Genomic DNA, 14,153 nt, shown 5'->3' with positions numbered 1-14,153 from the left:
CAGGGGAGGCCCCAGAGACCCCGGGGGGGGGGGGTCAGCGCTGCTCAGCCTGGGCACGAGCGGTCGGGCTTGGCTGCGGAGTGGGGGGAGGAAGCCTGTTCCCAGCCCCGAGGTAGCCAACGCGGGTAATTGCGGTTCTGAGCTGTGCCGCTGGTGGTGGGGAGGGAGATCCCCAGGGGACGGCGGCTGTTTCGGTGACAGGTCGGTGTTCGGTGAGCCGGGGGGGGAGTAGTCAAACAGCAACCCGAGTGCCCAAGCGCCGGGAGAAGGAGGGGAGGCAGCAGCGGGGGACGCACCAGGGCACCCCCACGGTCCCCTCTCGAACCGGGAGAGGCGCAGAGCGGCAGCAGGGGCGGCCGAAGGGCGGGAGCGCGTTGCGAGACACTCGAGTCCGTCGGCTTCAAAGAAGTGTGATGTGCTGGCAGATGCTGAACGCCCTTCCCAGCTCCTCGTCCCTCCCTGCTCCTCGTCCCTCCCTGCTCCTCGTCCCTCCCTGCTCCTCGTCCTTCCCTGCTCACCCCGAACCCACAGCTTCACCGTTAAAGAAACTGAAACGAATCTCACAAGTTTCTGCTGTCCGAAAAATTGCCTCCTGGTCAACTTTAACGTGGCCGTTCCTCGGCTGTGGGAAAGGGACCTTCTGCGGCACCAGCTACGGCTACCGCTGGCCACCACTGTCCCCTGCTTGTGGTGTGGGACACATGGCCGCTGGCCCCGCGGCCGCCCTTCAGTCACTCAAAGATTTATCTGCAGCACCTTTTCTCCTAAAATTTATGGATTCAAGTGCTCCAGGCTTTCCAGCGATGATTTATTCCGGGCTGCCTGGCGGCTCCAGCGTCCGCCTCCCAAACCCAGCCCCCCGTTAACCAGGCGGCTTCTCCCCCTGCGTCTGCAGCCGCCGTGCGCAGCAAACGCCGGCTCCTTCCCCGGGCGCGGGACGGCTCCGGCAGACGGGTGGTGCCGAGCCGTCGGCCGGGAGAGAAGCGCCGCTGTCTTTAATAGCGATCGCGTTGTTTTCCTCGCGCACGTGCGCTAATTTTGATCCACGTAATTGCTCCTAATCGGATTACGGACAAAAGCCGTGGCAAGCCCCTCTGCATCGCCGGGGAGCGTGAGCCGGGCGCGGGGGCAGAATCCTCGTTGTGACCCGGTGGTTCGAGGGGCGGCGACAGAGGAGAAGACCCTCGGGGTGTCTCGTCGTTGTGGGTCGCGGGCTCACGGCGCAGCTCCAGGTGCCAGAAATTCCTCTCCCGGAGGTGCCCGTTGGCCGCCCCTGCCGAGCCATCGCGGCAGAGCCGCTGCCGGTGCTGCCTTTCCCCAGCTGCTCCCCTCCTCCGCAGCCTGAGCCCCCCCCAGCCCCTCAGCCCAGCCGCGTCTCGGTGCTGCTCCACCTGCGGCACAGCCGGTGTCTTGGACGCTGCCCGTGGGCTGACGTGGCGCTGGGCAGCTTCGGGCCCCGCTGCTGAGACACGGATCCGAGGATCTCGTCGGCGTTGGACCCGATCCCTCGTGTGCCCCAGCGCTGGCTCCGCTCTGAGATGTTGCGTTCCAGCCGGGGACCTGCAAAGCTGTCGGCACAGAACCCCCGACTGGCCGGGGTGGGAAGGGACCTCTGGAGATCACCCCGTCCCACCCCCTGCCAGAGCAGGGTCACCCACAGCAGGTGGCACAGGAACGCGTCCAGGCGGGTTTGGAATGTCTCCAGAGATGGAGACTCCACCACCTCCATGGGCAGCCTGTGCCAGGGCTCTGCCACCCTCACAGGGAAAAAGTTCCTCCTCATGTTTAGGTGGAACTTCCTATGCTCAAGTTTGTGCCCGTTACCTCTTGCCCTGTCCCCGGGTACCACTGAAAAGAGCCTGGCCCCATCACAGAATCACAGAACGGTTTGGGTGGGAAGGGACCTCAAAGCCCACCCAGTGCCACCCCCTGCCCTGGGCAGGGACACCTCCCACCAGCCCAGCTTGCTCCAAGCCCCGTCCAACCTGGCCTTGAACCCCTCCAGGGATGGGGCAGCCACAGCTTCTCTGGGCAACCTGGGCCAGGGGCTCACCGCCCTCACAGCCAAGAATTTCTGCCCGAGATCTCAGCCCAATCTCGCCTCTTGCTGCTCTCCATCCATTCTCCGCCCAGCCTGGATTTGTGCTTGGGATTGCCCCGACTCACACGCAGGACCCTGCACTTGTCCTGGTTGAACTTCATGAGTTTCACACAGACCCACCTCTCTGGCCTGTCCAGGTCACTCTGGATGGCATCCCTTCCCTCCAGCGTGCCGACCACACCACACAGCTTGGTGTCATCGACAAACCGGCTGAGGGTGCACTCAATCCCCAGATCTGTGTCACCAACAGCCTGATCTCAGCACCGACCCCTGAGGAACACCACTATCGCTGCACGTCACTCGGACATCGAGCCGTTGACCACAACTCTGAGTGCGGCCATCCAGCCAGTTCCTTATCCACTGAGTCCGTCCGTCAAATCCATGGCTCCAATGTAGAGACCAGGATGTTGTGCGGGACAGCGTCAAACGCCTTGCACAACTCCAGGTAGATAATGTCAGTTGCTCTTCCCTTATCCAGCAGCGCTGTAACACCATCCCAGAAGGCCACCACATTTGTCAGACACGATTTGCCCTTGGTGAGCTGTCACCAGTTGCCTCCTTATTTCCCATGTCTTTCCTCAGTCTTCTTTTTGGAAAATGGGGGTGATGTTTCCCCTTTTCCGGTTAGCGGGAACTTCACCGGCCTGCCACGACTTCTCAAATACGATGGATAGCGGCTGGGCAACTTCATCCGCCGGCTCCCTCAGGACCCGTGGATGAACCTCATCAGGTCCCCTGGGCTGGTGCATCTTCACATTCCTCAGTTGGGTTCGACCCTGGTCTTCTCCTACAGTGCGCGGTTTTCCTCATTCCCCCAGCCCCTGCCTTTGCCCTGCGCCCGGGGCGGCGTGCTCAGAGCCCTTACCGCTGAGGACCGAGGCAGAAAAGTCATTGGGTACCTCAGCCTTCTCCTTGTCCCGGGTGACCAGCTCTCCCCTTCCCTTCCTGAGTGGGCCCACGTTTTCCCCAGTCTTCCTTTTGTCCCGGCCATACCTAGAGAAGCTTTTCGTGTTGCCCTTGACACCCCTGGCCAGATTTAACTCCGCCTGGGCTCTAGCTTTCCTAACCTGCTTCCTGGCTGCCCGGACCACTTCTCTGCATTCCTCCCAGGCTACCTGCCCCTGCTTCCGCCCTCTGTAGGCCTCCTCCTTCTGTCTGAGCTTGTCCGGGAGCTCCTCTTCATCCCTGCAGCCTCCTGGCGGTTTTGCTGGACTTCCTCTTTGTTGGGATGCAGGTGATCCTTGACTATTAACCAGCTTTCTTGGGCTCCTCTTCCCTCCAGGGCTTTATCCCACGGGACTCTGCCAAACAGTTCCCGAAGAGCCCAAAGTCTGCTCTCCTGAAGTCCAGTGCGTGCCCTCCTTGCTGCCCTAAGGATCTCAAACGCCACCACCTCATGATCACCGCGGCCAAAGCTGCTCTTGACCTTCACATTCCCCACCAGCCCCTCCGTGTTGGTGAGAACAAGGTCCGGCATGGCTCCTCTCCTTGCTGGCTCCTCTATCACTTGGAGAAGGAAGTGATCATCGGCACATTCCAGGAACCTCCTGCATTGCTTATGCCCTGCTGTGCTCTCCCTCACACAGATATCGGGGTGGTTGAAATCCCCCATGAGGACCAGAGCTTGTGAACGTGAAGCTGCTCCTGTCAGGTCTATGGAGGGCCTCATCTGCTTCGTCTTCCTGGCCAGGTGGCCTGTGGCAGACCCCCACTGGAACGTCACCTCTGCGTGCTCTCCCTTTAATCCTGACCCATAAGCTCTCGGTCAGCTCCTCATCCATCCCCAGGTGGAGCTCCAGGAACCCCAGTCATAGAGGACGATACCCCCCGCTCCATGTCTACCCTGCCCATCCTTCCTGAGGAGCCTGTATCCCTCCATTCCAACACTCCAGTCATAGGAGCCATCCTGCCACATCGCCGTGATGTGATCATCACGTCATTGATCATCGCCAACAGGATCAAAGACCAAATGCCCTTGGACACAAGGGAGATAGAGTCCCCTTGGGGAACTGTGGGAGATGGAGTGTCGTTGGGAACTGTGGGAGATGGAGTGTCGTTGGGAACTGTGGGAGATGGAGTCCCCTTGGGGAATGGTGGGAGATGGAGTGTCGTTGGGGAACTCTGGGAGATGGAGTCTCTGTGGGAATTGTGTGAGATGGAGTCTCCTTGGGAACTGTGGGAGATGGAGTCTCCTTGGGAACTGTGGGAGATGGAGTGTCGTTGGGAACTGTGGGAGATGGAGTCCCCTTGGGGAACTGTGGGAGATGGAGTGTTGTTGGGGAACTGTGGGAGATGGAGTCCCCTTAGGGAACTGTGGGAGATGGAGTCTCGTTGGGGAACTGTGGGAGATGGAGTCTCCTTGGGAACTGTGGGAGATGGAGTCCCCTTGGGGAACGGTGGGAGATGGAGTGTTGTTGGGGAACTGTGGGAGATGGAGTCCCCTTGGGGAACGGTGGGAGATGTAGTCTTTGTGGGAACTGCAGGAGATGGAATCTCCTTGGGAACTGTGGGAAATGGAGTGTCGTTAGGGAACGGTGGGAGATGGAGTCTCTGTGGAATTGTGGGAGTTGTGGAGAATTGTGGGAGATGGAGTCTCCTTGGGAACTGTGGGAGATGGAGTCTCGTTGGGGAACTGTGGGAGATGGAGTGTCTGTGAGAACTGTGGGAGATGGAGTCTCCTTGGGAACTGTGGGAGATGGAGTCTCGTTGGGGAACTGTGGGAGATGCAGTCCTGTTAGGGAATGGTGGGAGATGGAGCGTCGTCAGGGAACTGTGGGAGATGGAGTCTCGTTGGGGAACTGTGGGAGATGGAGTGTCTGTGAGAACTGTGGGAGATGGAGTCTCCTTGGGAACTGTGGGAGACGGAGTGTCGATGGGAACTGTGGGAGATGGATTGTCATTGGGGAACTGTGGGAGATGGAGTCTCTGTGGGAATGGTGGGAGATGGATTCCCCTTGGGGAACTGTGGGAGACGGAGTGTCGATGGGAACTGTGGGAGATGGAGTCCCCTTGGGGAACGGTGGGAGATGGAGTCTCGTTGGGGAATGGTGGGAGATGGAGTCTCTGTGGGAACTGTGGGAGATGGAGTCCCCTTGGGGAACTGTGGGAGATGGAGTGTGTTGGGGATCTGTGGGAGATGGAGTCTCTGTGGGAACTGTAGGAGATGGAGTGTCGTTGTGGAACTGTAGGAGATGGAGTCCCTTTGGGTTCCTGCCCCCGCTGTGTGTGGTGTCACTACCCCTGCGGTTCTGTCCCTGCACCCAGTGCCCGTGGCGGCTGCCGTTGTGTTCAGGGTGTGTGTGTGTGTGTGCACGTGTGTCTGCCCGGTCCCGGTGGCACGGTGTGGTTGGATTCACCGGGGAGGTTCCCCAGACACGGCATCACCCGCTGCCCGGGAACCACCAGCTGCAGATCCGTTGCGGTGCCGTACGGTGCCAGTGGTGCGCAGGTGTTGTTCCGTGCCGTGCTGGTGTGGAGCCCGGCGGGGCGTCCCGGACGGGGCTGTCCCCACTCCCTTCCGTTCCTCCAGCCGCTGCCCGGAGGGGTTTGGGGATCCCCACAGCGGAGGGGCCCGGCCCCACGGCCCCGAGCGGTGCCACCCCCACCGTCCTGCCCGGCTCTGGCCCCGCAGACCCCCCGGTGCCGGGCCGAGCACGGTGGGAAGCATCGGGGCAGGCGGGCGACGGCGGGCGCAGGGCGAGTTTATTGCGGCCGGAGCCGGGGAGCGGCGTAGGGAGACCCCGGGCTGGGCTGGGGGCACCGCGATCCCCCCACCCCCCTGCCCGACCCCGGGGGGAGCCCCTGCCCCGCGTCCTTGCCCCCCGCCCAGCCGGGGCACGGCGGCGCCTGGAGCTGGGGGTCCTGGGGTTTGCTGGGGGTCCTGGGGCAGAGGGTCGGGGGGCTCCTGGGGGGTGCTGCAGGCTGGGGGGGCTGTACCAGGCACGGGGGGGGGTGGGTGGAGGGGAGGGCGGCAGGGCGGGCGGGGGCTCGGGGGGCTCAGGGGGGCCCGAGGCTGCTGACGGTGGTGTAGCTGAACTTGGAGAGCGAGGTGTTGGCGGCGGCCACCTCCTCCTCGGGCGGGCGGCGGGGGCAGGCGCGGCGGCAGCCGGCGCAGGTGGCCAGGAAGGCCTTGCGGAAGCGGCGGTTCATGAAGCAGTAGATGAGGGGGTTGGCGCAGGCGGAGGTGTAGGAGAGGAGGTGGATGAAGGAGATGGGGGTCCCCGAGAGCGCCCGCTGGGCCGCCCGGGGGGCGAAGGCGCGCCAGGTGTTGGCGGTGAAGATGGGCAGCCAGCAGAGGAAGAACATGGCCACGATGACCACCAGCATGCGGATGACGCGGCGCTTGGCCACCAGCTTCGCCTCCGAGCTGTTGATGCGGGCCCGCTCCTGCTGCGCCCCCGCCGCCCCCAACGCCCGCAGCTCCAGCGCGCCCCCCGGCCGGGAGAGCTGCAGGTAGCAGCCGTCCCCTTCGTCGCAGGCGGGCGCCGGCTCCCCGCCGCCGTTGCGCTGGGCTGTGGGGCGGAGGGGACGCCGTCACGGACGCGGCACCGCGGGAGCCCGCGGCAGCCCGAGAGCAGCCTCCGCGGGGCGTCGGGACGGGCCGCGGCGCAGGGAGGGAGGGGTCCCCAGGGAATGCCCCCCGCCGGCCCGGCCCCTCACCTCCAGCCTCCCCCTTGATGTCCAGCTCGAAGCGGATGCCGCGGTAGAGCTCACGGGAGATGAGCCCGTACGCCACGATCATCACCACGCCCGGGATGAAGAAGAGGACGAGGAGCAGCAGCACGTACCTGGAAGACGCGGCGCCCGTCGCTCGGCGGCCCCCCTCGCCGGCCCGGTGGCAGCGACGGGGCCGGCGGTCGGACGGCGTCCCCCTTCCTCGTGCCGGGGGGGCGGGCGGGGGCGCCGGAGCGGGGGACACTCACCAGGCCTGCCGGACCTGCTCGCTGGGCCAGTCGTGGGTGCACTGGCTGAGGGGCGGGCGGGCGCCGCGGGCGGGCAGGGCGCGCGTGGTGCTGTAGACGGCGTAGGGCAGCATGAGCAGCGCCGAGAAGAGCCAGGTGCTGGCGATGACCCGGCAGGCGTGCGAGCGCGTCTGCCAGACGCGGGACTGCAGCGGGTTGCAGATGGCACTGTACCGCTCGATGGCGATGGCCACCAGGCTGAAGGTGGACACCGAGACGGAGACGCCTGCGGGCAGCGAGGGTCAGCGCCCACGGCACGGCGCGGCACGGCATGGCACGGTGCCTCCCCCCGCCCTGCCCGCCGCCCCCTCGTACCCATGAGGTAGGCCATGAGCTTGCAGACGGCCTCTCCGAAGACGAAGGTGCCCATGAGGTTGGGGACGAGGGTGAAGGGCATGCAGCAGAGCGCCAGCATCAGGTCGCTGAGCGCCAGGGAGAGCAGGAAGGAGTTGGTGACGGTGCGCAGGCGGCGGTTCAGCAGCAGCACGGCCACCACCAGGGCGTTCCCGCAGACGCTCAGCAGGAAGATCAGCGCGTACAGCAGGACGCGCACCGTCAGGTCCAGGTCTGCGGGTGGCAGGGTCACGGGAAGCCACGCCGGCACCACGGCGGCACCCCGGCACGGGTGGGTGGCATGGATGAAGTGATGCCCCCCCGGCAGGGCACCGTGGTACGAGAGGGCAGCATGGCCGAGGAGATGCCCCCTGCACCCCAGTGGCACCCCGGCACAGGGGGGCAACGTGGCCAAGCACCGTGCGGGCACCTGGGCTCTGGCGGGCTCCAGCCATGTCCGGGTGGCTCGGTGGGGAGCTGGGAGCCAGTTGCCCGGGTTCCCTCCGTGTGGCTGCCACCGCAGCAGATAAGAGACCAGGATGCCCTGGCTGCCACTGTCATGGACATGGCACCGGGATGCCCCGGCTGCCACCACAGCGGATGAGGGACCAGGATGCCCCGGTTGCCACCAGCTCAGCCCTGCAGACATGCCACCGGCTGGGCCGGGCTCCAGCACCGGAGTACCGGGTGCCAGGCGGGTGCCGGGGCTGGAGCCGCGGTGCTGCCCCGTCCTGCCCATCGCCGGGCCGAGCCCTCGGCCGTGCCGGTGGGACGCGGCTGCCCGTGGACCCCGGTACCCGCATCCCTGTGCCCCCGCACCCCCGAGCCCCCGCCGCTCTGGGACGTGACCGGGGCTCCCCATCTCCGGGAGCTGAACAGCAGCCGGTGCCGGTGCCGCAGCTGCATCCCGCCGAGCCCCGGTGCGGGGGGGTGGGATGGGGGTCCCGGCGCCCCCCGGGGACCCTCCACCTTCCCGCTGCTCCCCCCGGCCAGAGCCCCGCGTCCTCCCGCCCCGGGCTGAGCCCAGCTTAGACCCCTCAGCCCTGCCGGGCTCCCACCGGCACCGTCCCCGTCCCGCGGTGCCCCAGCCCCGAGTGCGGGAGCGGGGACCGGGGCTGGGGAGAGCGGCCGGCGGGACGGGATGGGATGGGACGGGGGGCACAGGGGGGATACGGGCGGGTACGGGGGGTGCTGTGTCTGCAGCGGGGACGCAGGGCGGGCTGAATGAGATGCACCGGGAGACACGGCGGTGTGCGCCGGGAGGCACCGGGCGGGCGGACGGGGAGCACCGGGAGGCACCGGGGCGGGCGGGTGCACCGGGGGACTCGGCGGGACCAACCGGGGGGAACCGGGATCACTGCGGGAGGAACCGGGGGGCACCAGGGGACTCGGCGGGGTGCACCGGCACTGCCCGGCGGTCCCGGTGCCGGTTCCCGGGGCGCGGGAGACACGGCGGGACGAACGGCGGCGGGCGGGCGGGCGGGCGGGGGTCCCTCCCGTCCCCTCCCCCGATCTCACCTTTGGGTGCCGGGGGCCCGCGGAGGCCCCGGCGGAGGAGGTCGCAAGCGGAGCCGTTGCCGGCGGCGCCGGTGCCGGTGGCGGGGCCGGTGCCGGTGGCGGAGCCGTTCCCGGGGCGGCAGAGCAGCTCCTGCAGCGACTCGTTGAGGCGCCGGGGGTCCATGGCGCCGGCGGGGCTCCCGTCAGAGCCCCCCCGCGCCCATGGCGGCGGCCCCGGCAGGAGACACCGGGAAGATGCTCCGCTCCGCTCCGCTCCGGAGCCGCCGGGAGAGTGAACGGGGGCGGCGCCGGCGGGGGGCGGGCCGGGGGCGGGGGGCGGCGGCGGGAGCGGGGGGGGGGGGGGGGCTTGGGGGGGTTGCGGCGGGAGCGGGGGATGCAGGGGACGGGGCTGGCGGGGGCGGGGGCACCGGGGGCGCCGGGGGGACCGGGGAGCGGGCGGCGAACGGAGCCGGCGGGGGCGGGGGGGTCGGGGGGCTCGGGGGGGGGTGTCGCACGGTGCTGGCCAGGGGTGTCCGCACGGCAGCGCCCTGGAGCTCCTGGGGCAGCGGCGGCTGTCACCGGGGAGGTGTCACCGGGGGGGGTGTCAGCGGGGGGCTGTCACCGGGGGGCTGTCACCGAGCGGTGCCGGCGCCCGTGGCTGCTCTCCGCGGGTGCCCCTGGGGGCGGCACCGGGGCTGGGGGACACGAGCTGCCCCCCGACCCCCCTCTGGTCCCCTCCCGGTACCCGCCGCCGCTTCTCCGGGAGCCTCCGGCCCCCCCGCGCCGCCCCCACCCCGGCACAGCCCGGTGCTGCCTCTGCCCCCCCTCACCCTGTCCCTGTCCCTGCCACTGTCCCTCTCTGCTCCATCCCTGCACGGGGGGACAAACCCGGGCTGGGGATGGAGGGATGGAGAGCAGCCCTGAGAGACGGGCTTGGGGGTGCTGGGGGGGCGGAAAAGCCGGCCGTGAGCCGGCACCGTGCGCTGGGGCAGCCCAGAAACCCCCCGCAGCCTGGGCTGCATCCCCAGCAGCGTGGGCAGCAGGGCGAGGGGGGGGATTCTGCCCCTCTGCTCCGCTCGGGGGAGACCCCCCTGCAGTGCTGCCTCCAGCTCTGGGGCCTCAGCACAGGAGAGACACGGAGCTGCTGGAGCGGGGCCAGAGGAGGCCCCGGAGATGCTGGGAGGGCTGGAGCCCCTCTGCTGGGAGGACAGGCTGAGAGAGTTGGGGGGGTTCAGCCTGGAGAAGAGAAGGCTCCGCGGAGACCTTGGAGCCCCTTCCAGTCCCTCAAGGGGCTCCAGGAAAGCTGGGGAGGGACTCTGGATGAGGGAGGGGAGCCATGGGACGAGGGGGAAGGGGTTTCCACTGCAAGAGGGGAGACTGAGCTGAGATCTCGGGCAGAAATTCTTGGCTGTGAGGGCGGTGAGCCCCTGGCCCAGGTTGCCCAGAGAAGCTGTGGCTGCCCCATCCCTGGAGGGGTTCAAGGCCAGGTTGGCCGGGGCTTGGAGCAAGCTGGGCTGGTGGGAGGTGTCCCTGCCCAGGGCAGGGGGGTGGAATGAGATGATCTTTAAGGTCCCTTCCCACCCAAACCCCTCCATGATTCCATGGTCCTGGCCCCATCCCATCCCATCCCATCCCATCCCATCCCATCCCATCATGTCCCAGTTCAGGAACAACCCACCGTATCTTAGCAACAGCTGTCAATGTTACCCAGCAATGGTTGTCACAGTCACCCCGCGGCTGTTGTCACTGCTCTCCCCCCCCCAGGGAACCCTCAGCGCCGGGGGCCTGGGCCCCCCATGCCCCGCACCCCATGGGGACCCTGTGCCTTGCTGGGACCCTGCGCCCTGGGGGGACCCTGCACCCTGGGGGGACCCGGTGTCCTGGTGGGACCCTGCCCCCCTGCGGGATCCTGCACCCCACTGGGACCCCACTCCCTTGGGGGACCCCGCACCCCACTGGGACCCTGTGCCCTGGGGGGACCCTGTGCCCTGGGGGGATCTTGTGCCCTGGTGGGACCCTGCATCCCACTGGGACCATGTGCCCTGGTGGGACCCTGCACCCTGGTGGGACCCTGTGACCTGGGGGTACGTTGTGCCCCACTGGGACCCTGTATCCCACTGGGACCTTGAGCACTGATGGGACCCTGCACCCTGGTGGGACCTTGCACCCCGCTGAGACCCTGCACCCTGGTGGGACCCCATCCTCCAGCAGGACCTGGTCCTAAGGTAGGACCCCATGGCACTGTGCGACCCTGCACCCTGCTGGGACCCTGCGCCCTGTGGGGTCCTGGCACCCTGGGGGGACCTTGTGCCCTGCTGGGACCCTGCACACCGATGGGACCCTGTGCCCCAGTGGGACCTTGTGCACCAGGGGGACCCTGCACCCTGGTAGGACCCTGCACCCCAGTGGGACCCCATCCTCCAGCAGGACCTTGTCCCCGGGAAGGACCCTGTGGCATCGTGGGACCCTGCACCCCGCTGGGACCCTGCACCTCGGGGGGACCCGGCACCCTGGCGGGACTTTGTGCCCCGGTGGGACCCTGTGCCCCGTCAGGCCCCGCTGCCCCGTCCCGCCGCGGCCGCCGCCGGAGCCGCCCCTCGAGGCGCTGGACGCGCAACTCCAGCTTGAAGGCGCCGGACTCCAGCTGCGCCAGCAGCCGTGCCGCCCGCCTCTGCAGCTCCTCCAGGGCCCGCTCCAGGCCCTGCACCCGCCGCTCGGCCTCCGCCGCCGCCGCCTCCGCCGCCGCCTCGGCGTGCACGTCCAGCTTGCCCATGCTGAGCAGCAGCTGGCGGCCCTTGGCCTCCATCATGGCCCGGGCGCTGGGGAACTCGGCCAGCACCTCCGCCAAGTCCTCCTTGGAGAGGCAGAAGAGGTCGGAGTAGCCGATGCTCATGATGTTGGCCGTGCGCCGGTTCCCCGAGGTGTTCCCTGGGGGGACGGGGGGGGCCGCCGTGATGCCGGGGCTGAGGTGGGAGGGGGGAGGGGGCCGGTGGGCGCCGCGGCGGCGGGGCGGCGGTCTCACCTTTGATGTTGATGAGGCTGATCTCCCCGAAGTAGAGCCCCTCGCCCAGGACGGCGAGCTGCGTGACGCCGTCCTCGGCCAGCACGGCCAGCCGGCCCTCGCGGACGAAGTACATCTCGCGCCCCACGTCGCCGCGGCGGCAGACGAACTCGCCGGGGCCGAAGACCTGGGGGCGCAGGCGCAGCACCAGCTGCCGCAGGACGCCCCGCTCCCAGCTCTGGAAGAGGCCGACGCGGCGCAAGGCCGGCAGGTGGACGCCGGCCGCCACCTCGGCCCGCAGCCCCCGCGGCAGGTGCTGCAGCACCGCCCGCTCCGCCGGCAGCTTGCGCTGCGCCCGCAGGTGCTGGTGCCAGCTGGCCACCCGTCGCGCCAGCCGGCCCCCCGCCCCCCGCGAGCGCAGGTAGCACCGCACCGGCTCCGGATCGGGGTAGAAGACGGCGTCGGCCGCGTTCATGTTGGAGATGACGGAGCCGATGCTGCCCGTGATGGTGGCGAAGCCCAGCACGGCCAGGAGGAAGCCGGCGGTGACGAAGAGGAACTCCTCCTCGCGCCGCGGCTCCGGCGTGTCGCCCACGGTGGCCAGGACGAGGGTGGAGAAGTAGAAGCTGTGGAGGTACTGCCGCAGCGGGCGGGAGAAGCCGGGGTGGCTGGCGTTGGGGCAGACCCAAGCGTCGGTGCCCAGCCCCAGGCGGGCCGAGAGGGCGAAGTAGAGGCAGCCGTACCAGTGGATGGCCACGAAGACGTAGAGCATCAGCTTGGCCACGCGGAAGGCGTTGGGGTGACCCGTGCGCGTCTCCCGGCGGTCGAAGGCCTCGAAGAGCCGCGGCGCCCGCAGGCAGCGGTTGGCGCGCACCGCCGGCGTCGCCGGCCCCAGGCGCAGGTAGAGCAGGTCGGTGGGCAGCACCGCCGCCATGTCCCAGGGGAAGCACCAGGAGCGCAGGTAGCGCCGCCGGATGCGGCCGCGGTCCCGCACCAGGATTCCATCCTCCAGGAAGGCTGGGGGCGGAGGGTCAGGACCGGCCCTGTGCCGGGGGGGAGCCCTGGAGAGGGGGGTGCTGTGCCCAGGAGGGAGGCTGGGGACGGGGATGAGGGATGGGGGACCACCACTGATTGGGATGAGGAATGGGGGACCACCACCAGTGGGGACGAGGGATGGGGGACCGCCATGGATGGGGACGAGGGATGGGGGATCACCACGAATGGGGACAGGGATGGGGTCACACCGTCAGGGTGTGTCGGGACGTGTTGGGGTGCGTCGGGGCGCGTCGGGGAGCGTCACGCACCGGTGTGGAGGCGCACGGCCATGTCCAGCAGGTAGAACGCATCGCTGAGAGCGTCCAGGCCGAGCCACAGCCCCGCGTGCTGCTCCTGCAGGGCCGGGAAGCAGGACCTGCCGGCGTCACCGTGGCTGGGACCGCGCTGGGGGGGCGGAAACAGCATCCCCACCCCCACCCCGCCATGTCCCCCCCGCGGCCCCCCCCCCGGCGCCCGCTCCGGCACCTGCAGACGATGACGATCCAGTTGTAGAGGACGGGCAGCGCCATGACGCTGATCCACCAGTAATACCAGTCTCCAGAGGGGTCCAGCGTCCAGCTGCGGGGGGTGGCGGCGCTGCCAGGGGGAGGCAGAGGGACCTCAGGCTGTGCCACCCCCCCCCCCTCCCGCCAGCCCCACACCGGGCCCTGCTGCCGGTGGCTCCGCGGCACAGCTGGACCCTCGCCGTGGCACTGGGTGCTCCGCACCACGGCACCGAGGGGGGTCCCCGCCACCCGCTCCCCCCCCCCCCCCAGGCCCCGTGGCGGGGAGTCGTCGCGCACTCACCCCCCGGCGTGGCTGGTGTCGGTGCCAGGCTCGGCCGTGGCGATGAGCCCGGTGGCACCGCGCAGCTGCGGCCGAACCCAGCGCTGGGACAGCCGGGAGCTGAGGCCGTGCATCCTGCACTGCGGGCGGGGGTCCGGCACTCTCCCTGGCACCCCGGGGGTCCGGCACCCTCCCCGGCACCCTCCCCGGCACCCCGGGGGTCCGGCACCCTCCCCGGCACCCTGTAGGTGCTGCAACCCGGCCGCCGGCACCGAGTGAGTTCCCTCGGTGGGACCCGGCCACGTGGCTCTGCCAGCACCGGCCGCATCCTGGCAACGCGGGGCTCCTCCGGGGCATGCGCCAGCCCCTGGGACACGGGGCTGGCAGGTAGCCACGCCGGCACACACCGGGACGCCGGGCTCATGGGTAGCCACACCGG

The 14,153-nt window shown here is 68.8% G+C and overlaps 2 protein-coding genes across 3 annotated transcripts; both read right to left on the bottom strand.

The window, feature by feature from the left end:
• Positions 1-6,034: 6,034 nt before the first annotated feature.
• On the bottom strand, positions 6,035-9,174 carry CCKBR (cholecystokinin B receptor). Of its 2 annotated transcripts, XM_063336006.1 has the most exons (5): positions 8,914-9,174; positions 7,378-7,629; positions 7,024-7,288; positions 6,761-6,888; positions 6,036-6,612 (listed from the first exon to the last, which is right to left on the bottom strand). In XM_063336006.1, the coding sequence occupies exons 1-5, from the start codon at positions 9,074-9,076 to the stop codon at positions 6,098-6,100; spliced, it is 1,323 nt and encodes a 440-aa protein (XP_063192076.1). In that variant the 5' UTR covers positions 9,077-9,174; the 3' UTR covers positions 6,036-6,097. The 2 variants fall into 2 exon arrangements, with proteins under 2 accessions (XP_063192148.1, XP_063192076.1); XM_063336078.1 differs by lacking the exon at positions 7,378-7,629 and having other exon boundaries at positions 6,035-6,612.
• A 336-nt stretch (positions 9,175-9,510) lies between these two features.
• Positions 9,511-13,848, bottom strand: CNGA4 (cyclic nucleotide gated channel subunit alpha 4). The gene is made up of 7 exons (XM_063331606.1): positions 13,736-13,848; positions 13,415-13,525; positions 13,198-13,304; positions 11,915-12,910; positions 11,233-11,820; positions 10,921-11,106; positions 9,511-9,569 (listed from the first exon to the last, which is right to left on the bottom strand). The coding sequence occupies exons 1-7, from the start codon at positions 13,846-13,848 to the stop codon at positions 9,511-9,513; spliced, it is 2,160 nt and encodes a 719-aa protein (XP_063187676.1).
• Positions 13,849-14,153: the final 305 nt, after the last annotated feature.

The sequence above is a fragment of the Chroicocephalus ridibundus genome, chromosome 1 (assembly GCF_963924245.1).
Source record: "Chroicocephalus ridibundus chromosome 1, bChrRid1.1, whole genome shotgun sequence".
In the NCBI taxonomy this organism is placed as follows: Eukaryota; Metazoa; Chordata; class Aves; order Charadriiformes; family Laridae; genus Chroicocephalus; species Chroicocephalus ridibundus.
The sequence above is the reverse complement of the archived record's forward strand: the minus strand, read 5'-3'. Positions and strand labels throughout refer to the sequence as shown.